Here is a 27,367-nt window from a genome sequence, read left to right as displayed (position 1 = left end):
GCATAAATTAATCAGAACTCTAGCATAAAGCATATTATGACTTAATAAAGCCATTGTTAGATTAGTTTGACATGTTGAAAGGGTTAATTTAGTGAGAAAAGCTATTAAAAGAGTGGCCTGTATCACAAGTGATCAGAGAGTCAAACAGGAATCGTTTATTTGGATTTTTTTCAAAAGATCAATAATTTATATCTGTACATAATGCTACCTTTTTTCTCTCTTATTTTTGTAGGTTCTGCTGGAGACTTACATTTGGCCTCGATGTGAAATTAAAGTAGAACATCGTATCTAAATGTATGTTAATATCAGGATGTTGATTCATTGGTCATGCCTGCAGAGGGAAATTCAGTTGTAGATGGCTGACTGCCAGCAGAAATAAATGTTTACCCTAGATGTCCAGCATCTCTCCTTTTTACTGGAGTGAAAATCCCCTCCAGACACCAACAGAACGTCACTGCAGAAAATGCTTCGCATCTTAAGGATGTCAGCCACCTCAGTTCATGCGCCCTGTCTGTGCAGTTGCTGTGGACGATTTACCATCTGAAAGCTCCTCCAGCTCTTACCCAGGCCCCGTATCTGTCTCTGAAATGTCTCTGCTTCATGCTTTGGGTCCCGTGCAGACCTGGCTGGGACAAGAGCTAGAGAAATGTGGCATTGATGCCATGATTTATACTCGATACGTCCTCAGTCTTCTGCTGCACGACAGCTATGACTACGACCTGCAGGAACAGGTATTTACGTGCTGTAAATGTTTTGTGAAAGCTCATGATTGTGTCTGCATGTCTGCATTTTTCCTCCCGAGAGTGCTTTCGTACTCTGGAGCAGGTAGACGGCTGTGGTCCAGAAACTTTTAAGCTGATGAGCCAAGTCACCGAGCACACTGGTGCAGTCACTGTCTCTGAGACTTGATCGACGTTCTGGCAGACTCTGGATCTTCTCGTGGATGGTAGTAGTTAGGTGACCTGCTGCCTTGGAGTAGCACTGCTCCAGAATGTTGGTTTAGGAAAATGAGACATGATGATAACAAGTTTTAATCATTGTGTCTATTAATACTGCTTAACGTTTCAAACTTTAATATTTCATCTCCAACAGTGATGATAAGCTGCTTATTAATCCAAGTGTGTGTTTTGAATCAGGAGAGTTAAAATTTTGATAAAGCATATAACTTTAAATACTCAGTGGATATGAATTTGAGGAAACTCTGGGACATAGTGGTGGACAAAGAGCCTGGCATGCTGCAGTCCCTGGAGTCGCAAAGAGTTGGACACGATTTTGCGACTGAACGATAACCAAATGACCTTAAATGAGCCATTATACATATTACTTGACTTAGGTGCGTAGGTGAATAAAGCAAACAAATCTGTGTTCTTGACAAAGATCTCAACTTTGGTCTCACTCACCAGGAGAAGCTGCTGAGTATGAGGCTTGCTGAAAGGGAAGCAGAGCTCTCAGCACCGAGCGGGTGGTTTCTGAGTGACTGCGGGGCACAGATTTCACCTAAAAGGGAGTGGTTGGGGACTTCCCTGGTGTCCGGTGGTTAGGACTCTGCGCTTCCATTGCAGAGGCCGCAGGTTCAATCCCTGGTTGGGGAACTAAGATCCCACATGTGGCGAGGCGCAGACAAGCCAAAAAAAAAGAGTTGAGTGTTTTGTGGGCAGTTCTTAGTTGTTGTTTTAAACCATTGTTAGGAACACTGAAAGCAGGAACAGACTTTCATTGACACCAGAAACTGGCTTTGACGTTCCGAACCGCAGAGGAGTCTCATAAACACGGGGGCTTCACGGCAAGCCCCGCCCATCACGCGTTGCTGGTGCAGCGTGCTCTTCACTGCTGGGGTTTGCTCGTTCTTTCCACATTTTCCTCGCTTCCAGATTGGCTACTGGCCTGTCTGGTGACAGTTGGGACAAGTAAGGTTTTGAGGGAGTTGACGTGTAAAAACCTAATCATCAGAAAATGTGTTATTTTGGTGGTCAATAGTTTGTATGATTTTCTTGCCGAAGCTCTATTATGTTCCATCATCTTTCCAGTAAATGTAAATATACTTTTTTAGGGGCAAGTAAAATGTTAAATCCACCAAATAGACTAGAGATCTGTTCAAGAAAATTAGAGATACCAAGGGAACATTTCATGCAGAGGTGAGCACAATAAAGGACAGAAACTGTATGATTCTAACAAAAGGAGAAGGTATTAAGATGTGGCAAGAATACACAGAAAAACTGTAGCAAAATGGTCTTAATGACCTGGATAACTGTGATGGTGTGATCACTCACCTAGAGCCAGACATCCTGAATGTGAAGTCAAGTGGGCCTTAGCATGACTATGAACAAAGCTAATAGAGGTGATGGAATTCCAGCTGAGCGATTTCAAATCCTAAAAGATGATGCTGTGAAAGTGCTGCACTCAATATGCCAGCAAATTTGGAAAACTCAGCAGTGGCCACAGGACTGGAAAAGATAAGTTTTCATCCCAGTCCCAAAAAGCACTGCACAGTTGTACATATTTCACATGCTAACAAGGTAATGCTCAAAATCCTTCAAGCTAGGCTTCAACAGTATGTGAACCAAGAACTTCCAGATGTACAAACTTGATTTAGAAAAGGCAGAGGAACCAGAGATCAAATTGCCAACATCTGTTGGATCATAGAAAAAAAACAGATAATTCCAGAGAAACATCTACTTCTGCTTCATTGACTTCACTAAAGCCTTTGACTGTATAGATCACAACAAACTGTGGAAAATTCTGAAAGAGATGGGAATACCAGACCACCTTACTTGCCTCCTGAGAAACTTGTATGCAAGTCAAGAAGCAACAGTTAGAACTGGACATGGAACAACAGACTGGTTCATAATTGGGAAAGGAGTACATCAAGGCTATATATTGTCACCCTGATTATTTAACATCTATGCTGAGTACATCATGCGAAATGCCGGGCTGGATGAAGCACAAGCTGGAATCAAGATTGCAGGGAAAAACATCAATAACCTCAGATATGCAGATGACACCGCCTTAGGGCAGAAAGTGAAGAAGAACTAAAGAGCCTCTTGATGAAGGTGAAAGAGGAGACTGAAAAAGCTGGCTTAAAGCTCAACATTCAGAAAACTAAGATCATAGCATCTGGTCCCATCACTTCATGACAAACAGATGGGGAAACAATGGAAACAGTGACAGACTTTATATTCTTGGGCTTCAGAATCACTGTGGATGGTGACTGCAGCCATGAAATTAAAAGATGCTTGCTCCTTGGAAGAAAAAGCTATAACAAACCTAGGCAGCATATTTAAAAGCAGAGACGTTACTTTGCTGACAAAGGTCCGTCTAGTCAAAGCTATGGTTTTTTCAGTAGGCATGTATGGACATGAGAGTTGGACCATAAAAAAGGCTGAGCACCAAAGAATTGATGCTTCCGAACAGTGGTGTTGGAGAAGACTCTTGAGAGTCCCTTGTATGGCAAGGAGATCCAACCAGTCAATCCTAAAGGAAATCAACCCTGAATATTCACCGGTAGGACTGATGTTGATGCCGAAGCTCCAATACTTTGGCCACTTGATGTGAAGAATCAACTTATTGGAAAAGACCCTGATGCTGGTAAAGATTGAAGGCAGGAGGAGAAGGGGTTGACAGAGAATGATATGGTTGGATGACATTATTGACTCATGAGTTTGGGCAAACTCCTGGAGACAGTGAAGGACAGGGAAGCCTGGCGTGTCACAAAGAGTCAGAACTGACTGAGCGACTGAACAACGAGCAACAACTAAAGTACAAGAATTAATATTTCCAGAAATGAGGAAGGTGTTTCTGTTAACTTAGAAATCATATACTTCAGTTGTAAATATATACTCATGAAACAAGTCAGAAGTATTTAAGTGTTAGATGCTGTAGGACATTGAAAGGGAAAAAACGCAGGACTGCTGCTGAGATTCCCGTTGAACACTTAGGTGATCAGAGTTGTCTGTGAACTCCTGAGTTCTTTCTTCACTGTAGGAAGCTGGGGACGGGTCCTGGCCGCCATCAGCACGCTCCGTGTTTGCTCCTCCCTGTTCTGGTTCATGTTTAGGACACAGGACAGATAAAGGTCAGTGGAAACAGAGCATGCCGAGAATCACAAGGAGAATCCACTGGGAACCAGAAGGATCCTGAAATCCTTTTCTGCTTGTCCCAGGCTAGCACGGTGCCAATAAGTCTCATGCTGATGGGGAAGGTCATATTGGAAATGTCCTTTCATAGGAGAGGACCCAAGGGTCAGCCAGCCCCTCGGTAACTTTTCCGATCCTCGAGGAGGAGGATATGCTCAGAGTCAGGGCAGGGAGCCACGGAAGGCGCTGAGCTGACCTCCTATGGCTCAGTCTCCGGCCAGCAGGTGTGCTCGGGAGCCCGCTGTAGGCGACGAGGCATGCCACCTCCCTGGTCCCTGGGTCACACCCACGGTGGCCTCACCCCCCCACCCCCGCCCTGTCCATTGGAGGTCAGGTGACTCCGCCTTGGGGGTGTTTGTTTTCTCACATCTTTTCTCATCCCTCAGTCCTTGAATTAGCCTGACCTTGAAGACGACTAGTTTTAAGGTCATGGCTGCAACTACTGACCTTATTTGTCATGATGAATTCATGGCTTTCTCAGTTTTGGTTAAAAGAAACAGAGCTCCTGAGGTCTAAGAAACAGGTCTGTGCTTGTCCCACCCTCCCTGGACCACCGGGGAGGAAGTGCAGCTGATCAGGCCCTCATCTAGGTCGAGGCTGACAGGCAGCCAGGGTTTTAAGTGTGACCCTCTGATCTGGGCGGGGCTGGGAGTACATTGTGGCATCAGCTGATGCCTGTGTAGTCCTGGGCAACAACCGCCTTCTAATGTGTAGATACTGTAGTTGGGTCACAGTAATTTTACTTCCACAAGGTTTTCTTCGTTTTTTTTTTTCCTTTTTGGTTATGATTACCATATTCTGATAAACGTATGCTTAGCTAAACCAGGTATTCAGTATAAACTACTTTTAGCTGTAAATATAAACCACTTTTCTAATGCATCCTTTCGAGGCCCAGATCACCTTTCTGTGAATGCACTTCTGACAGCTCCTGACGAAAACAGTGTCTTCCAAACTTGACCAGGTTTCTGCTCTTCATTATGGTTATTTGAATGTCTCTCCCAGTAATTTATACGATGTTTAATGGCAGAAATCATATAATCATCTTAAAAATTTTTTGAAATGATTTCAAACATCCGAAGAATTGGAAGAATAGAGCAAAGACTTTCAGTCAGCCCCTTATTGCTAACACGTTCCCACTTTTGCTTATTTCTCCCCTCTGCTTTTGATGCCCATCTCTCCTACATGAATCAGCCTATTATTTGTTGGTTGCATTTTCTCTAAGCCACAGGACAATTATAAAGTCCAGGAAATTCACTCCAGCACGTTATGGCCTAGTACACTGCTGATGCTCAGTGATGTCCTCCACTGTAGTTTTTTCCTCGCCTAGGGTCACGCATTGACTTTCGTGGTCACGTCTCTTTATGATTTCTTTTAACCTGGAGTGGTTCCTCCTCTTTCCTTTGTGTCTCATAACGACATTTTTGATGCGTACAGGCCAGTTATCTTGCAGAGTGTCCCCCTATGGGTGCGTCTGCTTCCTCTCATTTAGAGTCCGCTTACGCCTCAGTGGGGAGAAGGCAGTGGCACCTCACTCCAGTACTGTTGCCTGGCAAATCCCATGGTCGGAGGAGCCTGGTGAGCTGCAGTCCATGGGGTCACTAAGAGTCAGGCATGACTGAGCGACTTCCCTTTCACTTTTCACTTTCATGCATTGGAGAAGGAAATGGCAACCCACTCCAGTGTTCTTGCCTGGAGAATCCCAGGGACGGGGGAGCCTGGTGGGCTGCCGTCTACGGGGTCGCACGGAGTCGGACACGACTGAAGCGACTTAGCAGCAGCAGCAGCAGTATGCCTCAGGGCAGTGGCATGACACAGGCGGCGAGCCTCCTCCTTGGTGCGTCGCGGCAGACAGCACGCAACACCGGTCTGTCTCACCCTGGTGGACGCTGACTTTGGTTCCACTGATGGCCGCCAGGTTTCTGCACTACGAAGCTGAGCCCCTCGCTGTGTGGTTTTCAGGTCACCAGTTCAGAGGAGACTTGATGAGCTTACGTCCATGGATGGCTCCCACCTGGATCCGTTGCTACTCTGATGGTCACGAAATGGTGATTCTTTGTCTGACTCAGTTATGCCTGCTCCTTCAGTCATCGATGTTCTGCTCGCAAGGGCCTTCATCTTCTTAGCGTTCGTGTTCCTGTGGTGTAGAGAGCAGACCTCAGGCCAGGTGCAGTGCCGCCGGCCGCTTCCCGCCATGTCTTGAATTGGTTTACTTTTTAAAAGAGGGTATTTGTTTGTTTACCTGTTTAGTTAGGTGTTTATTTGGCTTGTCTTAGCCTCAGTCTTCCTTTGACCACCATATTTAAAAAGAAACCTCCCATTCTCAGTCTTGTTTTCTGCTTTATTTTTCTTCATAACACTTGTTTAACCAGTGAAGTTGCTCAGCTGCGTCCGACTCTGCGACCCCATGGACTTTGGCCCCCCAGGCTCTTCCATCCATGGGACTTTCCAGGCAAGAGTACTGGAGTGGGTTGCCATTGCCTTCTCCAGGGGATCTTCCCGACCAGGGATCGAACCCAGGTCTCCCGCATTACGGGCAGATGCTTTACTGTCTGAGCCACCAGGAAGCCCGTGACACTTGTTACTGCCCAGAATTGTGGGATTGTTGGCCGTGTTTTCTGTCTGTCTGTAAGCCTCCTCCGCTGGGATATACAGTTCACAGAGCTAGGGACCTTGCTTGCCATGTTTTCTGCTGTATTCGTAGCCCTTGAGACAATTCATGGGATGCAGGAAAGGCTCAGATGTTTATTAAAGAAAGGAACAGACGTGTGCTTCTTTCTCAGGCGTGTGACTTGTGTGTGGGTCGGGAGGGGAGCATGGTGGAGGTGAGTGCAGAGGCCGTAGCTGCACGCTGGGGCCTGCCCTTCAGAGAAGCTACTGAAGTTTCTTCCCTCCTCAGCACTGCCATCTCTCCCATCTTGAAGTGTACACATTTCCGTGGTATCATATGCACTCATAATGTTATGCAGCCATCATCCGTCTCTGAACCCTTTTCATCTCATAAAATGGAAGCTTTACAAAATTCCCCCTTCCCCCAGCCCCAGGCAACCACCATCATATCGGTTGGCCAAAAGGTTTGTTGAGGGTTTTTTCCCCAAAAATGTTAAAGTAAACTCTAGTGAACTTTTTGGCCAACCCAATGCTTTCTGTCTTTATGACTTTTGACTACTCTTAAGGACCTCTTATCAATGGAGTCATGTGATATTTATTTGTTTCTTTGTGACCAACTTATTTCACTGTGCATCATGTCCTCAGGGTTCATCCGTATTGCAGCAGGTGTCAGAATCTCCTTCCTTTTTAAGGCCAAGTAGTAGTCTATCATTGTAGAAGGCAATGGTGCCCCACTCCAGTACTCTTGCCTGAAAAATCCCATGGACGGAGGAGCCTGGTGGGCTGCAGTCCATGGGGTCACTTAAGAGTCGGACTCGATTGAGCGACTTCACTTTTCACTTTCATGCATTGGAGAAGGAAATGGCAACCCACTCCAGTGTTCTTGCCTGGAGAATCCCAGGGATGGGGGAGCCTGGTGGGCTGCCATCTATGGGGTCACACAGAGTCGGACACGACTGAAGCGACGCAGCAGCAGCAGCAGCAGTATTCTATCATACGGATATGCCACATTTTGCATATCCATCCATCCAACAGTGGACACTCGGGTTTCTCGCATGTTGAAGCTACTGTGAGCAGTACTGTTGTATGAACGCAGGTGGGCGAATATCTCATCAAGACGCCGCTTTCAGCTTTGGGAGGTATTTGTCCGGAAGTGGAACTGCTGGACCTGTGGTGGTTCTGCTTTCACGTGAGCTGCACTCTGGTGCATTCCCACCAGTGATGAATGGGGTTCCGTTTCTCCACATCCTCACCAGCACTTGTTCTGTCCTGTTGGTTTGTTAGTTTTTCACAGTAGTCATCCTAATCGGTATCTTGTAGGTTTCACTTACATTTCCCTGATGAGTAATGATGTTGAGCATCTCTTCATTTGTTTATTGGCCATTCGTGTATCTTCTTTGGAGACTCTCAAGTCTTTTTCCCGTTTTTGAATCTCTCTTTGTTGTTGCATCTTAGGTATTCTCTACAGGTTTTGGATACTAACCCCTTATCGGATATGTGGTTTGTGGATATTTCCCCCTCCTTGGGGTTTGCCTTTTCACTCTCTTCATAGTGTCTTTCATTGCACTAAATTTAAAAAACTTAATGAGCCCAGTTTGTCTGTTTTTTCTTTTGTTACCTGTGTCTTTGGTGTCATATCCAAGAAATCTTTGCCCAGCATTTCTAAGTTTTAGCTTTTGCGTATAGGTCTTTGATCCGTTTTGAATTAACTTTTATATACGTTGTGGGTTAAGAGTCAAATTTCCTTCTTTCGCATGTGGTTATCTAGTTTTCCCAGCATCATTTGTTGACAAGACTGCCCTGTCCTCATTGAATGGCCTTGACACCCTTGTGAAAAACATTTTGAGCATGACTGTAAGGGTCTGTTACTTGGCTCTCTGTTCTAGTCATTGGTCTGTATGTCTGTCTTTATACCAGTACCTCACTGTCTCGATTTCTGTCTCTTTGTCACAGTTTCTTGTCTCTTTTTTGGCTTCTCCATGTGCTATGTGGGATCTTAGTTCGCTGACCAGGGATAAAACTCCAGCCACCTGCATTGGAAGTACAGAGTCTGCACTGGAAGTACAGAAGACCACTGGACTACCAGGAGAGCCCCAGTTTCAGTTTCTTTTAAATCCCTTAATTAATTGTATCTTCTCCCTCAGAGTCCATCATTCTACAAATGTAGCTGGATTACTGCATTTTCTATTTTTGCCTACAGGTTGAGAAAGAATAATCCTAGAACTAATTGCTCGTTGAGATGGATCATTTCTGTATTCAGCAGAACTTTTTGTTCTTTTAGCCCACTTGTAAAGTACTTTGCAGTATATCCCCATTAGCTTAGCATTTCACGGCTTGGAAAGGCTAGCATTTGCAGTGTTTTCCTTTACCATAATCTTTAACAATAGCAACTGACCCATCCTGCGTTCCTCAGGCGTCTTGCTGCATATACTGTATTTCAACAACCATTCACTTAACAGACATTAAATTAACTTTATGCATAAGGAGTAGGAGTTAGTAATAATGGTGGGTGCACAAGTTCATGTCCGCAAACTCCCTCAGATACCATAGTAAAAAGGGTGGGGTTTTTCAGTAAAATCTTTTCATGCAATAGAGAAGATGGTCTGACTAGAAATACTGCATTTAGTGCACATTTATAGGTTTTTACTCACCACGTGAGTGCCCATGACATGCTGGGCATTGATGGCGGCAGGATGGTGGAGATGACTGGGGATGGGCCCTGAGAGACAGCTGCCAGGTTAGGGGTCCCTGCCACGCTCTGGCTGCAGAGTCTGGAGCAGAACGGTCTTGAAACAAACTAGCGGTCGAAGAGGCAGCAGGGCCTGATGCTGGGAGCCCGGGGGCGGGGGGGGGGCGGGGAGGGGTGCAGTGAAGGGTGGGAGGAGATCAGCCTGAGAAGGGTGAGCAGGAAGCAGGTTCGCAAGAACCTGTCATTGTGCTCCACTGGGGGATGGATATTTTAGTCCCAGAGACAAGACCACCTGCTGCTGTATTTAGTCAGCAGTGCCAAATGGCAGCATTGTGGTGGGTGAGCTGGGTTGGGCAACTGAAAGCAGGAAGGCCAGTGATGAACATGTTGTCTGATGACCTAGTAGGAAAAAAAGGATGTACTTAAGGTGACATTATGCTCATTTAATTTGTGCTACTCACTGAGAGGCAATTTACAGTTCCTTTGAGCTGTTAGAAGTGAATTTATTACTGAGGCCTCTCTTCAAATTCTAGCTGCATCTTTCATTCACACGCAGTCACAAATCTGGCATACATTGGATTAATTGGGAAGGAATGTCATATATCTAGAAGTCCGGAATCAGGACTGCCCCCGCCTGGTTCAGCAGAGCTTCCCTGGGTGTCCTCAGGGCATCCGCTTGGCACCCCTCCCCGCCCCCGCCTCCCCTTGGTTCTGCAGCTTGGTTCTGCAGCTACTCCCCAGGGCTGGAGGGCACAAGAAGGTGAGCATCACATTTGGCAGACGTTCTGTGCACACGCTGTGGTTTTTCCAGTGGTCGTGTATGGATGTGCGAATTGGACCATAAAGAAAGCTGAGCACCGAATAATTGATGGTTTTGAACTGTGGTGTTGGAAAAGACTCTTGAGAATCCCTTGGACAGCAAGACAATCCAACCAGTCCATCCTAAAGGAAATCAGTCCTGAATATTCATTGGAAGGACTGATGTTGAAGCTGAAACTCCAATACTTTGGCCACCTGATGCGAAGAGCTGACTCATTCAGACCCTGATGATGGGAAAGATTGAAGGAAGGAGGGGAAGGGGACGACAGAGGAGATGGTTGGATGGCATCGCCGACTCAATGGACATGAGTTTGAGTTCACTCCGGGAGTTGGTGATGGACAAGGAGACCTGGCGTGCTGCAGGCCATGGGGTCGCAAAGAGTCTAAGCGACTGAACTGAACTGAACCACAGGCTCCAGAGGATGTGGTCCCTGCGTTCCCAGCAGAAACCTTTCTGGGCAGGGGAGGTGCTTTATTTAAACTGCTCACTTCTGATTGGTCATCTGCCTCTCAGCCAATCCTGTGGCCAGACGCATGAAACGAGCTTATTACTATTCAGCCAATCAGGGCGCAGAGCTGGGAGGAGCCTTAGTCCCATTCAGGCGCTGGTGGTTCTGGAGTTCCAGGACTGCTAAGGGGAAGCAGTGGGCGACGACAGCAGACATCAGTGATCCCAGCTGTATTTCAGAATGTTGTGTTCTTTTTCTTCCTCCAGCTCTCAATTGCCTTTGTGATAGAAGACAGCAAGACAAAGTCAATCAAAACTCTAGCTTTAAGTTCCCTCGCGATAGTGTCCAAAGAAGTACCTAATAATAGGTTCTCGGCCGTAGCTTCTTTGGGGACTTGATAATTGCGTTTTATCTTCAGGGTTATGACTTTGAAAAATCATAAGTTGGTGTAGTGAATTCATTGTTGATCAGTCGCTCAGTCATGTCCGAGACTTTGGCGACCGCATGGACTGCAGCATGCCAGGCTTTACCGAGTCTACCTACTGCATGTTCTGCACACGCTTAATGTTGTATGTTCGTGTCCAAGTGGACTTTTAATGAGTTTGCAGCATAGAAAATATAACAATAGAAGTATAGAGCTTCTTTTACACTGTTCTTTTAAAACCTAATTGCTAGTTTAATTCTAAAGGTTAATAAGTCATAATACATTCACAGAGTACATGAAGCCCGAAAATAGAAAAGGGGAGCTCTCAAATATAGTAAGTGGAAAGAGCAGAATACAGAACAGTTGTCGCATATGCTAGCGTGTGTATAGCTTTACCTATAGACTTGATGCTGTTTCTTCATGAATTCAGCCTAAAATCACAAGGCAAAATAGCACTTAAATGAAAATTTGTAATATGGTAGACTCACTCTGGAGAAGGCAATGGCACCCCACTCCAGCACTCTTGCCTGGAAAATCCCATGGATGGGGGAGCCTGGTAGGCTGCTGTCCATGGGGTCGCTAAGAGTCAGACACGACTAAGCGACTTCACTTTCAGTTTTCACTTTCATGCATTGGAGAAGGAAATGGCAACCCACTCCAGTGTTCTTGCCTGGAGAATCCCAGGGATTGGGGAGCCTGGTGGGCTGCCGTCTATGGGGTCGCACAGAGTCGGACATGACTGAAGCGACTTAGCAGCAGCAGCAGACTCACTCTAACAGCTAACGTTGCTTGAGTCACAATTAATGTCAGGTTGCATCATTCATTATGTCAAAAGTTAAAACAAGAAGCAAAACCTCCATTCCCGCACAAATCTGCACTGGGTATGTTGTGCAGTTCCAGCAGCATCTTTCATGCCTTAACACAGTGCAGAGGAAAATGTCTTATTTTGAAATCTGTAACGGTTCAATGCAAAGCTCCCACTTCACTTTCACTTGGGAGTGATTGATCTGCAATGTGATAACACGTTGAAAAGGTACATATCAAGAGAGGAAGCGAGCAGAATTTTATAAATGCCTTCTAAGCAACAAATAGTTTCCATTAAACCCATGCCTGTTGATTAATACCAGTATTCAGCAGTATCTATTTGTGTGAAAAGGCATTTTCAAAGATGAGATACATAAAATCTTACAAATCAGCATTAACAGGACAGTTAGGTAAGGGGGGAAAAGTCATCAGGTTGGAAAGGAAGAACGAAAACTCTTTCTAATGACTTGATGTAGTGTTATATAGTAGAAAATCCTAAGGAAGGAAATTAGAAAAATTCCATTTACAGTAGAATCAAAAAGAATTAAATTACTAGGAATAAGTTTAACAAAAGAAGTCAAGACTTGCACAGTAAAAGTTACAAACATCATGGACAGAAATCAAAGAAAACCTAATAAATAGAAAAGCATTCCATATTCATAGTCGGAAAGCTTAATATCCATAAAGTTTCAGTGCTCACTAAGCTGATCTGCAGGTTCAAGGCAACCCCTGTCAGAATCCCAGCTGCCTTTGTTGCAGAAATTGGCAAGCCAATCCTGAAATTCATGCAAAATGCAAGGGATCCAGAATAGCCAAAAGAATTTGAAAAAGAACAAAGTTGGAGGACTCACACTTCCAATTTTAAAACCTACTGCACGGCCCCTGTAAGCAAGACAGTTGATCCTGGCCTGCATGTGACTGGGTGTATGTAACAGAAATGAGAGTTCAAAAATAAACCTTTGTAATTTCCAACTAGACCCTTCAGTGGGCAAAGAAACACCTTCAGTAAAATGTGCTGGGACAACAGGGCAACCGTGTGTAAAAGAATGAAGTTGGACTCCTGCCTCATACCACATGTAAATATTAAGTCAAAATGGGTTACCGGCTGAAATGTAAGAAATGAAACTGTAAAACTTGGGAGAAGACATGACTTGGGTTAGGCAGTGATTCTCTAGATAAGGTACCAAAGCACAAACAGCCAAAGAGGACATCAGTGAATTGACTTCATCACAGTGAAAAGCTTTTATACATAAAAGGACATCATCAAGAAAGTGAATAGACAAGCCTGGTGTCTCTTCAGAAGGTTGAACCCTAGAGTTAACCATGTGACCCAGCAGTTCCACTCCTAGATATATCCCCAGCAAGACTGGAAATGTATGTCCCTAGAAAAACTTTATTTGAATGTTCATAGCTGTGTTATTCACATTAGCCAAAAGGTGAGAAGAATTCAGATGTCCCTCAGTGGATGAATGGATAAACAAAATGTGGTGCATCCATGCACTGAAACATTGGTCATAAAAGAGGATGAAGTACTGATGGTATGCCACAACATGCTTGAGCCTTTCAGGTATTACACTGAGCAAGAGCAACCAGGCAGGAAAAGAAGTGGATTGTGTAATTTCATTTATACGAAATACCCAGCACAGGAAAATCCATAGAGACAGCAGGTTAGTAGTTACCAGTGAGCTGGGAGAGAAAGGAGATGGGACCTGACTGCTGGTGGGTGCAGGGCTTCCAATTGGGGTGATGAAAAATGTTTTAAAATAATGATTTTGCATTACCCTGTGAATTATACCCAAAACCCCTGAATTGTATATTTAAAAAGTAAATTCTGTGGTATGTGACAGACGAAGCAAGTACCAGACACTTGTTCTAGGCGAAGAGCTATAGGAACTCTTTTCATTTCTCTATTTTTGACTTACAAATTTTCCATTAAAAAAAAAACAAACAACTTTTGACTGTTCAGGGAGTCTGACCTACAAGAAAAATTGTAGACTCCTCTTCTGTTCACCAAGAGTCAGGCTCCTTGGTGGTCTCTTCGTACATTTTTCTCAGACATTTGAATGCACATTAACAGGTGTGTGTGTTTACTTGAACCCAAAATGAAATCATACTGTTGTATGAACACCTTGTCTCATATATGTTGGGAATAGCTTCTCATGTCAGTGGGTGTGCTTCATAATCTCCTTAACAGCTGTGTCTTACTGCCTGGTCAGTTATAACTCGTGCACCAAGTCCTCCTCGCTTGACATTTAAGTTGTTTGTCCATGTTTGCTGTTGAGAACTATATGATGAACATCACTATAGCAAAATCTGTGCACATTTTGGTGTGTTTTTTTTTAGGCTAAATTTCCAGAAGTAGAGTTATTGATCAGAAGTGCATATTCGTGTTTAAGACATTGGATGTGTATTGTCAAACTGCCCTCCCGGAGGACCGTGTGTCCATGTGAATTTTGAAAGTCCCTCTGTCTGTCTATGAAAACTTTATTTGGACCTTTAAATGTGTTATTACTCCTGCTGAGCTTAAATATGGCTTCAGTAGAGAAACGTGTTCATAATGCTTGGTAAAGGGAAAGCCAGTCTCAGCAACTGAAACAGAAAAGAGCTCTGTCCTGAGTAATTACACAGAAGTTTTCTACCTTTACTTTATACACCCTGAGCAGCAGAGCCAGATTATGACGGTTCTCCGCCTTCAGAAGCTTTGGCTGTCCATTGTCATGGGTCTGTTCCCATTCTGTGAAAGGACAAGCTCTATCTCCAGAAGATATCACTGATAAGAAATGTCAGTGTCAGGCTTTAGATGTCATGTAGCCAAACATTAGATAAGCTGGAACAGACTTGAGAGCTCTCACTTGGCCATCAGGCACATTTTCCCTTGGCAAATGGAATCGACACCACTCAGCCAGAAAATGGTTTTTGGATTCATGAGATCATCAGACGTGCCCAAGAAATTACGTAAAAAGTATGTTAATTACAATGTGTATGGAGAGAAGGGTCCTCCCACTCTTTACCTGGTGTTAGAAAAGTAATTTTTATGTATTTGATCAAAGTAAAGACTAGATAGACAGTTGATGGTATATGAATTTGATCCTTAAAGATCTTTTGAATTAATTATTATTGTGCTTTTCCTTCTTTATTCCAGCTCATTCATTAATTCATATCCATTTCCTGAGGGCTTACGGTAGGCCAGATATTCTTTGGAGTAGTTTTCTTAATTTGCCTTAGTCTTTCTTTCTAATCTTTTTTTTTTTTCCTAACTTGTTGTATGTCCATTGGTTTTAATAATAACTTACCAAATGAAAGGCAAAGTGAAATAGCCGAGCAATTAAAAATATTCAAGTCCCCGTTTAGGGAAGTGAAGTAAACCTATTGGAATATTATGTAGCCAAAGAATTTGTAGTAACATGCAGGTAATTTTTACAATATAAGTTAAGTGCAAAATTATACAGACAGTGTGAATTCAATCATGCTTTTTCTTTTTTAAGTGTGTGAAAATTGTTCTAATTTTCACTGGTGGTAGGATCATGGAAGATTTGCTTTCTTCCTATTTTTCAAATTTTCCTTAGTTTTTATAACAGGCATATATAATCAAGGGGAAAATAAGAATACTAACATAGAATATTTTATATCTGTTGCTTTCTGAACTGCAAGATATAGAAATAGGAATGAACCATCCAACTGTTAAATGTTAAAATCTGTTAGTAAGGGACTTCCCTAGCTGTCCAGGGGTTAGGACTTTGCCCTTCTACTGCAGGGGGCCATGGGTTTGGAGATCCCGCATGTCATGTGGCATGGCCAAAAAAAAAAAAAAAGCTAGTAATATGAACACTTGCTATTGACAGGTGGGAAGTACAGAAAAGAGGACATTTGTGTGTATAGTTTTTTATACTGAAATTTAAATAACACTGAAATTTGCATATGAATGTCTGAGTTGTTTATTAGCATTTCCTACAAACATAAATGGGTGAGATTTATTGAGATCATAAATCCTAAATAATAATCTAATACTAATCTCAGTAATAGGTATTAAAATGATGGATTATCCTGAATAGTCTGGTTGATTATTCATTACTGTTCTGATTGACATCGTTCTATGGCCTCATAATTTATTAATGTGTACCAACTTGTGAATGAAGATATTTGTAGAGGAAATGTGTACGTAAGTATGTGGGAAATAATAAGTGTTTGAAACTATGTTGATCATTGAATCTGGTCTTAATTTTATTTCAGGAGAATGACATCTTCCTGGGCTGGGAAAAAGGAGCTTATAAGAAATGGGGAAAGAGTAAGAAGAAGTGCTCAGATCTAACTCTTGAAGAAATGAAAAAACAGGCCGCTGTCCAGTGTCTTCGATCTGCTTCTGATGAAGTGAGTTTACATTTGGTTTCTAATACTTAGGGGAGAAAAAGGGGGGAGGTGTTTCATAAAAGTTTATAAATAATAAATCTTGACAAAAAAAAAAAAAACTTAGAAAAATAAAGTACTCATTATCTTACCACTGTTCTGTAAATATTACCATGTTTTCCTTTGTAGCATTTTTCTGTATGTATTGAGTTTTCTATGATGTGTTTTTTTTAAGTACTATTGTGATTAGAGAATACCTCATTTTATATCTTTTCCCCACTCAACATATATTTCATTTTGTTATTACATTACCTTTTAGTGGCTAAGTTGCATTATCCAGTAATATTCCAATAGCCATCTGGTATTGGCGTGCTGCGATTCATGGGGTCACAAAGAGTCGGACACGACTGAGCGACTGAACTGAACTGAACTGATGCTCTTTGTTACTGGATGTGTAGATTGCTCTTTATTTTTTGTTACACTGTCTAGAATATTTTCATGTGTGCTGTTTCCACGTCTCTATTATTTCCTTTGGACGCGTTGCTAAAAGTGTGATAACGACTCTAACATTTAAGATCACTATATTTGCTTGATTCGTAACTTTTTGGTTGTTTTTAAAGAAAATACTGTAGGATGATGTTATTGCTCTTTTAACATTTCATGTCAAATATTTCTCATGTCCTTCAGCAACCTGAAATAGAATCGTTTTAGAGTATAATCACCTATTTAAATTCATGCAACGAGTTCTTATTTTATTACTCACTATAAGATGTAATCTCTAAGATCATAACTACTTAGAAAATTATTTTGCTTTTACCATGCTATTTGACCTAGGCGCTTTAGGTGCCTTTATAATACAGAGTTAAAGTGAGAAGATTCCTACAGCGTTTCTATTATAGAGAGGCTTCTGGCCTTCAGAAACTTCCTCCCTAAATTATCTCATGGTCTGATGTTGGGGTAGCCAGCTTCGCTGCACTTGATAATCCGCATATTCTGTCTGACTGCCGCCTACCATATGTGTCTTTCCAAGCTCGTTCAGCACTTCCCAGCTGTGTGTTCTCATCCCGCTCGGAGCCGTCTGTGGGAGCCCTGTCTGTACGTTCCTGTCTTCCCTTCAGAGCTGTGCCAGGACTCTTGCGTTCCCCTGCTTTGCCTCTCTGGGTGCCAGCAGAGTGCGTGCCTGTCACGTAGAAGGTACTGGCTGTCTCTCGAGCTGAGTGAACCCCAGTCTCTGCAGGAAGAGTTCCGCGTTCACCCCGTCCTCGTCTTCCTTTCCCTCCCCCACTTCAACTTTGTTAACTTCAGGTTTCTTGAAGCTGTTGCCTCATAGACTGTGGGCTAGGAGTTTGGAAATACCGCTCAGGTGGCTGTCTTAGGAACCTTTTCGTTACAGAGCGAAAAAACGTAATGAATCTCGTTTAAGACAAAGTGGAAATATACCTGAAGGAAACAAGGGTCTCTCACTGCAAATGCAGCAGCCTGAGCTGGGAGCCCAATGATTGACAGCCAGAGTTATTGTGTCTAATGACCCACAGTCTCTCATCTGCTCCTCTCCCTGTTTCTGGGTCATTCCTTCTCTACCTGAAGTCTGGTATCCAAGCCCGTTCAGTTAGAGGGAAAATCTGATTGGCTGGACTCGGGCCATTTTCCACCTCTGATTTGATAATCTGCATCAAGGGGACAGAGCCGCCTGGAGCAGGGGCTGAGTGACAGAAAGTCCTCAGAGAAAAGGGGGTGGCTGGACAGTTACCCAAAGAGTGTTTCCTGTGTGACCCTGAAGAGGGTAGTAGATTGGGAAAGGAATTCAGAGCTTTTAAAGGAATTCAAAATGCAGATGGCTTTTGAGTGAGAGGTTAGTTCAGGTAAATTCTCTGGGCCAGACCCAAAGGCACTGCTGCTGAGTCATGGCTGGGAGGAAATCTGAGTAGGGGCTTCAATCTGGGAAAGGATCTTATTTCTGCTTTGGACCAAAGTTGCTGAGAAATGACTCTAGCCTTTAACTCGTGGCGAAGTGGAGCGAAAGATGAGGAGCTGAGGTCAGTGGGCGAAGGGGGAGTAGAGACAGCTGAAGTGCAGGACAGGACCCTGTCCTCCTGCAGCGAGGAGCCGGTGGGGGGTTGGGGGTGCCCACGGGAGCTTGGTCAGGCAGAGAAGACAGCTCTTTAGCCTGGCTGTCAAAGGTGGGGTTTCTGTTTTCAAAACCAATGAAGCATATATGTCTTCTTTCCTCCTTTTATTAAAAACTGTTGCATTGCTTTTCCCTAACAAGGTTTTTTTTTTTTTTTTCCTAATCTTATCAAATGAAAGTTGGCTGAGGAAGTGGACTTGCCAGGCATTCACCAGGAGCTTGGTGTAGGCCGTTTGCAAGTCCCCTGGTTTTTCTTTCTAGACTCTGCTTCATTGAAAAGAGCAGAGCAGAGAAGGCCCCGTGTGGGTAGTTTCAGCACAGATGTCTTCTATTTTGGACACAGTGTCTGTTGTATGCGGGTGTGTTGTTCCTTCCCCAAGTACCGAGGACGGTGATATCTGCGGTTTTGCGCTTTGCTCTCTCCCACGCAGGTTTGATACCAGCTTCACGTCCTTCTCCGTGCAGCTCTGTGTGGTCACGGCAAACTGATGAGGGCCAGAGCCACTGACAAGTTTACAAGCTGATCGACTGCAGGGTTAGTGGCGCAATCGCGAGACAGGGACGCAGGTGATGCTCCTGCTGTGTTAGGTAGGTAGATAGGTAGCGGTGACGTCACGTGTTACGTGTGAGATGAGTCTTGTTTCTTGCCTGTGTGTGCGTGTGACCGCTGCAGCTGCCGCGCTGGCCGTTCCTGTAAAAGCACGCACCGTCTTCAGGCTCTCAGCCGCACCGTGGTTTACGCAGAACGGCGGCCTTCTCTGACTGCACTCCGCATCCCTGTGATGTGATGCTTGTCCCCATTCAATCCTGGCACCAAGCTGTCCCCACGCTGGAGCGGGCCTCTGGACCTGCCCCCCCGTGTAGTCCTCTGAGAGGAGCTCAAAACCGCAGGCGGGTTCAGTCATGTCAGAACCTCGTACGCCGGCTGGTTTGGTGGCACTGTGAAGCGGCGTGAGCTGCGGCTCACTCCTCCAGGGGACCCTGCTCTGGAATGGGCTTCGTGGTCGTCAGGTCCAAGCTGAAACTGCCTTTGCTACACTCTTCATTCGCACATGCAGACAGCATGGGATTCTCTGGTACTCGTTGTTCTCTGTGACGTTTCGCATTCGCTCCGAGTGCAGCTGGTCCCGGGGCCGTAGAGAGGATGGTGCTGTGACTCGGTGATGGCCACTGGACGTCCCCCAGTGGGCATGTCTCACACGTGATGTCAGCCTGAGCTGCTGTGGGCAAGGGCATGTGCTGCTGTGGTTAAGTGGACCTGGACCCCCTTTCCCCCTTTCGAGAACGTAAAACCGAAAGTTGAACTGTGCCAGTGATTGTTTCTTGAATCCTCAAGTTTACTTGGTTTTGTTTTCTCTCCGTAGAGTTAGAGCTTTTCGTATCGTTTGGTTTTGTCTTTAATAATTATATTTGTTTCATTTTTATTGAGCTAGTTAAAACTGAATCAAAGCTAGTATTTCATCTCCCATTTGGGGAATGATTAGGATATTAGAAACTCAACAAGGGCCCTGTTTGGGGAAGAAATAAAATTAGGATGCAATGATCACTTATTGAAAGTTATTTCTGTTAACTTAGTTTTGAAAGTAACAGCATGCTGCTTACCCGGGGTCCCTGACTCGATCTGGTTATTTAAAGACCAGAGCCTTGTAAAGAATCTATGTCTTTGGTACAGGGGAGTCTCATTGCAGTTGCTCATGTTTTCTCAGTGAGCTAAGTTCACCAGTGACATTCTTTTTGCCAGTAAAAGTTCACAGTACATCTCAATATTTCACATACGTATTGTTTATGTGCTCTACAGAGATGTGTATAAAAAAACACGTAAGGTTGTTCGTGGCGGTTTACTGTCAGGGTGAATTTTGACCAGGTCCATTGTTCCTTTGCCCGCCAGCATCTGAACTTAATTCATTCTGGATTGCAGAGCGTCCAGTGATAGCTGATACTTACCGAGCCTTTGACTGTGCAGGGCCCGTCTGGGCGCCCTGTGTGCACCGCGAGGGGTGACGCCGTGCTCCCTCTACAGGCCAGACCCCCAAGAAGCCAGCGGGTTTCAAAGCTGAGATGGTCCCAGTCGCTGTGTTTCACAGCCAGCCCTGCCCGCGGAAGCCCAGGCCTTATCTCCTTGGGCAGAGATGGAGCTGGGCTTTCAAGGAAGCCTATAGGCCCTAATGAGGGCTCCGGCTCTTCCTCGGAGAAGCCTCGAGTGTTGGAGAGCTGGGAGCAGAGGAGGGATGCCACTTGACTCACCTGCCAGCAGCGTGCCGTTGGCCGTTACGTGGAGTGCACCGGCCGGGAGAGGCTGGGGAGGTCGCCGGGTCACCTGCCAGCAGCATGCCGTTGGCTGTTACGTGAAGTGGACCGGCCGGGAGAGGCTGGGGAGGTCGCCGGGTCACCTGCCAGCAGCGTGCCATTGGCCGTTACGTGGAGTGCACCGGCCGGGTGAGGCTGGGAAGGTCGCCGGGCAGAGGTGGACCCAGAAAGCAGGTGAGAGGCTGTTACAGGAGTCCAGAGGCTGACGACGATCAGGCCTGGTTGGATTCTAAATACATTTGGAAGCAGAGCTGACAAGCTCGGGTGTGGGGTGGAGCCGCAGCCCCCAGCCTTTTTGGTACCAGGGAACAATTTAGTGGAAGACAGTTTTTCCCTCTGATGGGATGGGGGGCAAGGGGGATGGTTCAGGCCGTCCTGTGAGCCATGGGGAGGGCAGATGAAACTTTGCCGTCCCCCCCAACCTCCTGCTGTGCGGCCCCAGCCCTGGGGGGGTGCACCCCCTGCAAGGAGGGCAGAATCAAGGAGGACAGCCCTGAGCACCTGCAGGAGTGGATACGTCCCTTACCAAGGAAAGGGAGTTCGGGAAGGAACACTAGCTCTGAGTGGATGCATATGAATTAAGACTTGAATGTGAGGTGCCTGGGAGAGCTGGCAGAGATCTTGAAAACGCAGTGGGATACGCGTGTCTGGGGTGCAGGGGCTGGTGGTCTGGGCCAGGAAGTCATGTAACAGCCCACCTGACGCTGGTCTGGCTGGGGGCTGAGTCTGTGGTCTCGCGCGTCTCCAGGGGCTGAGCCGGCTGCTGGGAGAGGAAGACATTGGGGAGCGCAGTCCTGGGGGTGTCGGGTCTTTTTCTCTCTTTAGGAAAAGGTGGGGATATTTATAGGAAATTTCCTGAACTCTTAAGCACTCTAAGCGAGGGTGTGAAAAAGGAAACAAATGGGACGTGCCCCCCTAACCATCTGAGGGTGAGGGCATGAAAAGAGGCATACGGGGGCTATGGTGTGAAGCCCGGAGCAGCGTTGAGCCCCTGTGGACACGGCCGGGGAAATGCGGAGCTGTGAGCAGGGCTTGAGTGGCCACGTGCCCTCCCTGAGCATGCCCTCTCTCTCTGTGGGCACCGCCACTCAGAACCCACCGTTCATCTCCTGTGCACGTCCGTGTCCTTCTACTGAACGTTCTGTGAGACGGCACCCAGACGCGGGACTGTTCTGCATGTAAACTTTCGATGAACGGTATCGTCCTGTATGTGTTTTATAACTTGTTTTTAGTTAACGTTTTGAACGATTTTATCTATGTTGATAGTATGACCTTTTCACTGCTCACTGTCCATTGTAACACTTATAAAGCTGCTTCTTCTCCGGGTCATGGCCCTCTCGGGGGTTTCCCAGTTCTGACCGTGGTAAAGACCCCAGCAGGGACTGTTTCTGAGGCCCCATCCTGGGCAGTGCTTTTCCTCAAGGATGTCCTCTGTCGTCAGCCTGCTGAACTCAAGTCGGCTGTTTTTCACCATTTTTTGGCATCACAGGCTGAGTATCTGATGAAAGCTGTGGACCTCACTGGAAAGATCGTCTTTTCTTACACACCTTTGGCCCGTGATAGGCTCTTCTCTCCTCCTCTGTAACGCAGACTAGAGAGTGCTCAGCAGTGAGAGCTGGGGACAAGGCCGTGGGCGGGTGGGTGTCGACGCTCCTATGTTCAGGGATGGGACTCAGAGCCCTCACAGGAGGGCAGAGAGAGCCTTAAAGTTACTTACCCTTGGATGTGTTCTCATCATCGTGACCACGTGTCCCACTGCTTCCTGTGGCACCGTGCTTTTATGACTCCCTGGCCACCAGAAGGCCTAAGTCTGTGAGCCCTGGAGTACATTCTCGGCGCCCTCCCTGCTCTCCCGTCTGTTTCTTCCTGAACGGTGCTGTGGGCCAGGCTGGGCCCCTGTGTGAGGGCTCAGCCCGTTGCCACCCACGGAGCGGGGACCGGGCCATCCGGGCTTGCCTTCCTGGCTTGTCCGGTGCCTCCACAGGGCCAGCTCGGAGCCAAGACCCTCTCCGCACGAGGCTGAGGCTCTGCTGATGGCAGATGGAGCCAGGAGTCAGCACCCCCAGAGGACAGGCGTCGCCCCTGCCCGTGTCTCGCCGAGGAGTCCCTGCAGACCCGTGGGGCGAGTGCCCAAGACCCGGTCCCCAGAGCGCATGGCGAGCAGCTTCCCCATCCCATCAGTACTTCCGGAGAGGTGGGAGCCAGGCAGGAGTGCAGCAGCCAGCGCCTCTGCGGGAAAGTGTGAGATCTCATGGTGAAACCCGGAGGCTGATGGTGGATCCGCATGGCCCTCTTCTCCCTGGCTGCCACAGCTCTGAAGCCTGGGGAGCTCCTCACTGAGGAGAAGGTTGCTGCAGAGAAGAAACAGTCAACTGGCAAGATGGTCTCCTGAAAATCCTAAACGTCATGATGGAAATGAAAGGCTGGAAGAAGGATGGGAAGGTGTAGCTGAGGAAGTCTCCCAGGAAGTAGACCCACAAATGAAGCAGCGGCAAATAGAAAAGATAAAAGAAGTTGGGGATCAGTACAAGAAGTCAGCTTCCCTGGTGGCTCAGAAAGAATCTGCCTGCAATGCAGCAGACCCAGGTTCGATCTCTGGGTTGGGAAGTTCTCCGTGAGAAGGGAATGGCTACCCAGTCCAGTATTCTTGCCTGGAGAATTCTGCTGACAGAGGAGCCTGGTGGAATCCATGGAATCGCAGAGTCGGACACGACTGAGCAACTGACATGCATGAAGTGAAAACCCCGCTATTTGGAAGCGGTGCTCTTATCATTCCCAGACGTGGAAAGTAAGGCTGCAGTAGGTGGATGAGTCACAGGCGGCCACGTGGCTAACCCTGAGGTGAAATTCAGACCCACGTCTATCTGACTGCACCCCCCAGCCCCCGGTCCTGCATGAAACAGGCAGTTGAGTGTCCCTGCGTGTCACACCTGTCAGTGATCACAGGGTTGGTGTGGGGCTATCTGTCCAGCACTTAGGGGCTGTCCAGTCCAAAAAGGTTCTCCATAAAAGGTTAGCCTTTGAGATGATTAACATAGCCACAGAAACCTTTGTGGAGAGGAGGGATAACCAGGCAGGACAAGTCAAGACTGCCTTTGTTTTCTTGATGCTAAAGATTAAAATCCTTAGCTGAGAAGGATGGGAAGAGAGGAGGAAGAAGCACCGTGCTGTGGGGTGGGAAATGATAGAAGTTTGTTGGGAAACCAATGAAAAAGCTTTCCCAGAAGCAGGGGGACAGTACGTCGCTGAGGGTCTGACCGGGGGCTCCCTCATCCCGGAAGTGCCCCGGGTCCGCCCTGAAGCCTGGGGGGAGTGAAGGCAGCAGAGCCGCACCGTGCCGTCCAGGCAGGACCCGGAGGACCTTGCGTTCTCCGGATCAGGTATGTTTCTCTTTCTTAATCGTCCAACCTCAGACTCAGAGCAAAAACCCCAAGTGTTGGAAAAGCTATGAATCAAAAAATGAGACTCTAGGAAATGAAAATCATATCCACTGTCTAGAGATGGCACCAGTATGCGGGTGACTTGACGTGACAGGCACGCTCACCTTGGTTTACTCTGGGGAAACTTGAGACGGGGGCGTTCAGAAACGAGGAGCGGGCCTGCGCTCGGGGACCCAGGCCCAGGTCCATTGCTCCGGGCTGTCTCCTGGGACATGGGAGTTGGTGGAGTGTAAGCTCCACGGGGACGAGGGGCTCATCTCGCAGGCTGTTCTGAGTGAGGGAGGAATAAACGAGTGAACGGTCGTTATGGAAGACTGCCTCCCGGACCTCTCCTGAAAGCACCAGGCTCTGTGTCTGGTTTCCCAGTGTAAAGATGTGGATACTGTGATTTCCATTTTAGAGTGATCCTATAGCCTGCAGAGAAATTTTTCATGTTGGTTTGATACTGGGTATTATCCATCTTGCAGCCAGAAAAGTGGTTCTTGAGTTGAGTGGTAGAACGTTAGTGTTTCTTTTTTTTTATCTACAGCGTTTTTCTCCCTTTGAGTTATCCCTAAAGCATGAATATAATATACTTCTTTTTCCTTAAAATACTGTAGGCTCTGGGTGTTCTTGAATGCCCTTGTGGATATGCTACGCTATTAAAATATGATAATTAAAATTATCTAGTTAATATAATTGGGAAGCAGGATAAGATTTCTCATTAGCAGCACCAAGTCCACGCTTCAGAATGCCTGCTGGGAGATGACAGGGTCCAGTACAGCTTTTGACGCCCTTTTTGTCTCTCAGTTTGCTCATGTGATAATCCATGGTCTAACGATTGTGTGTGTGAGTGTGTGCGTGTGTGAGTGTGTGTGTGTGTGCGTGTGTGTGAGTGTGAGTGTGTGTGAGTGTGTGTGTGTGTGTGTGTGTGTGAGAAACTGTAGTTAGGATGCTACAGGAATCAAGGAAGGAAGACAGGCCTGATGGGAGTGCCTGTCCCTTGTGGAGCACGCATGTTGCTTCTCTCCCATTTGCACTCCTAAGCTGCATTACTGTCCAGAGCAACTGAATTTTACAGTTGCTTGGAAGGAATTTCCAAGACAAAGCCAAAAAGTGAGTAGTGTCCGGTGACTGTTGTCATGGCTGGCCTGTGGAGGACAGTACGTGCCCGCTGGCTCAGAGCCCTGACCGGAGTGGAATAAGCGATCCCTCGGGCTCGGTGTTCGGCACTGGAGGCTGGCGCCGGGTTTAGGAACGGCGACACAGGCTTGCTGTACCGAAGAGCAGCGTGCCGCCGGCAGTCAGCTGACACTGGTGTTAGGTTCATGGTCCGGAGGAAATGGAATAAAGCAGCCATACTCATCCCACCTTGAACACTATGGTAAGCGAGTCTCCCCGGTGGAATTGTGTAGTTGGAGCTGTGTTTATGACTTAGTCCCTGCCATGGTTTCTAGGGCTTCTTCAGGAAAGGTCAGCTCTCTCCTGGCCTGTTTCCCCTTTTCTCCTTCTGTCCTGTCTCCCGTCAAAAGCTGTGCTGTGATGTGGATAGCGTGTAACTTAATCAGTGTGTACAATTAGCTGTTCTCATTGTGATCCTTCTCGCTGCTCAGACGGTGTGACTGTGCGGTTTCTCCTTTAGGATATCTCTAATGCTCGTGCTGAGTCATTTTGAGGGACGCAAATGGGGTAACGTTCTATTTTTAGCTCCTCGAGGCCCCGAGAGGGCGAAGGGCATTGGGATCCTGTGTGTCCGCTCGGGTCATGCCCACCTAGAGGGATTCGGTTCCAGTTTAAGTAGGACTTTTCAGCTGCTGAGTAAACACAGAGCTCCTGGGAAATGCGTTCACTTTTCCGGTACCTTGTGAAAGGTTGTTTCCTTTTCCTCCCTTGAGAGAAAGAGAATTTTACAAGTTTAAAAGTCTGCCTAGTGAAAGGTTTGCTCACGCCTGTTTGCATCATTCATTTTTCCGTCGAGTGAGGCTCTTATTCTCCCCCCACCCTCCCACCAATTTCCGACTCTCCCACACCCTCTCTTAAATTTTACCCTGATTCTTCACAGAGGCCAGTACCCTATCCATGACCCGTGCGGTGCAGCTTCACATTTGTTCACAGTGATGACATATGTTTTCCATCTGCTCTTTCTGTTCCAGTCATGAGTGTTCACTTTAAAGAGAAAAAAAGAAAAAGAAATCACCTGTTTTCTTTAGACCGTGAACTGCTAAGAGGACCGGAAGGCGATTTTTGTGATTTTAATTTGTATTGAGCCCCGTACAAGCTCTTTGCTCACCAGATGTTACAGATGTTGGATAATGTTTTTTTGATAGTGACGGACTCTTAGCTGTAACACAGGCATTTAGGTCCTGAGGCTCCCCTGTGAGCAAGCTGCTGTACCCGCCGGAAGACAGAGCCAGTCCGGGAGTTTCCTAAGAATTGTTACATTCTATCGGCAAGTGCTGGCGAATATGCTTTATTAGTAAACTACATCTGCTGGGTTGAATCTACTGTGTTCATTTAAATATGGATGGTGTATTTCTTTTGAAACGTGAAAGATTTCTAAAGCTTTCCTGTTAAGACGACAGTGTACAAACAGCTTGACTCTTCCGTACCTGGCAGTTACCATGTGCGTTTCTGTCCCCACAGAGCTCTGGCATTGAGACTTTAGTGGAGGAGCTCTGCTCCAGGCTGAAGGACCTGCAGAGCCAGCAAGGTGAGAGCGCTGTCCCCGCGGGCTGTCCACGTCCACCACGCAGGGCACAGGTCTCAGAACTGATCGGAAAGAAAGAGCACGGAACCACAGTCTTCATACCTGGCGTGTCGCCAGGCCGGTGTCCTGCCCCGTCTTTGGCTGTGGGGGGCTGCTGGTCAGCCCATGGCCATCCTCTGCAGAGAGGTCCCTGCTCTCAGAGGAGTGACTTCATCCGCCGGAGCACTCCCGGAGAGGAGATGAAGCTCTGGATCGGGAGCAATCATCTCTCGTCTTTTCCATCCTCCCCGCTCCTCCCCATCATCCCAAACTAACACTTGCCCGTGTGGCAGCGAGGCCTGCAGAGGTGTGTCGCCTGTCAGTTCAGGTTTGCCGCAGGAATTTCTGCCTTGCGCCTTGACGGTTTGGGAAAGGCAGACTCGACAGGCCCATCGAGTCATTGTGATCTGTGAATGCTCACAGCTTCTTTCCCCAGCATTTCTGCATGCCCGTAGAATGAGAATTACCTGTTAAGGGTGTTTCTTTTGCTTGTCCCCT

General features: G+C 46.5%; 1 protein-coding gene across 17 annotated transcripts in view; it reads left to right on the top strand.

The window, feature by feature from the left end:
* KIAA0232 (KIAA0232 ortholog) overlaps window positions 1-27,367 on the top strand; it is an 82,582-nt gene that overhangs the window by 31,561 nt on the left and 23,654 nt on the right. For 16 of the 17 annotated variants that reach the window (XM_086404690.1, XM_086404693.1, XM_086404685.1 and 13 more), the window contains 3 exons: window positions 233-731; window positions 16,156-16,293; window positions 26,767-26,833. In XM_086404690.1, the coding sequence (XP_086260816.1) occupies window positions 501-731; window positions 16,156-16,293; window positions 26,767-26,833 (436 nt within the window). In that variant the 5' untranslated portion in view covers window positions 233-500. Of the gene's footprint in view, window positions 1-232; window positions 732-16,155; window positions 16,294-25,349; window positions 25,508-26,766; window positions 26,834-27,367 lie in introns of those variants that run through there. The other variant, XM_086404696.1, reaches the window with a different exon arrangement.

This window comes from Bos grunniens, chromosome 6, assembly GCF_055505025.1.
Source record: "Bos grunniens cultivar Pamir isolate PY7600 chromosome 6, Bosgru_T2T1.0, whole genome shotgun sequence".
Lineage (NCBI taxonomy): Eukaryota > Metazoa > Chordata > Mammalia > Artiodactyla > Bovidae > Bos > Bos grunniens.
Note: the sequence above shows the minus strand (reverse complement) of the source record. Positions and strands in the feature narration are given on the sequence as shown.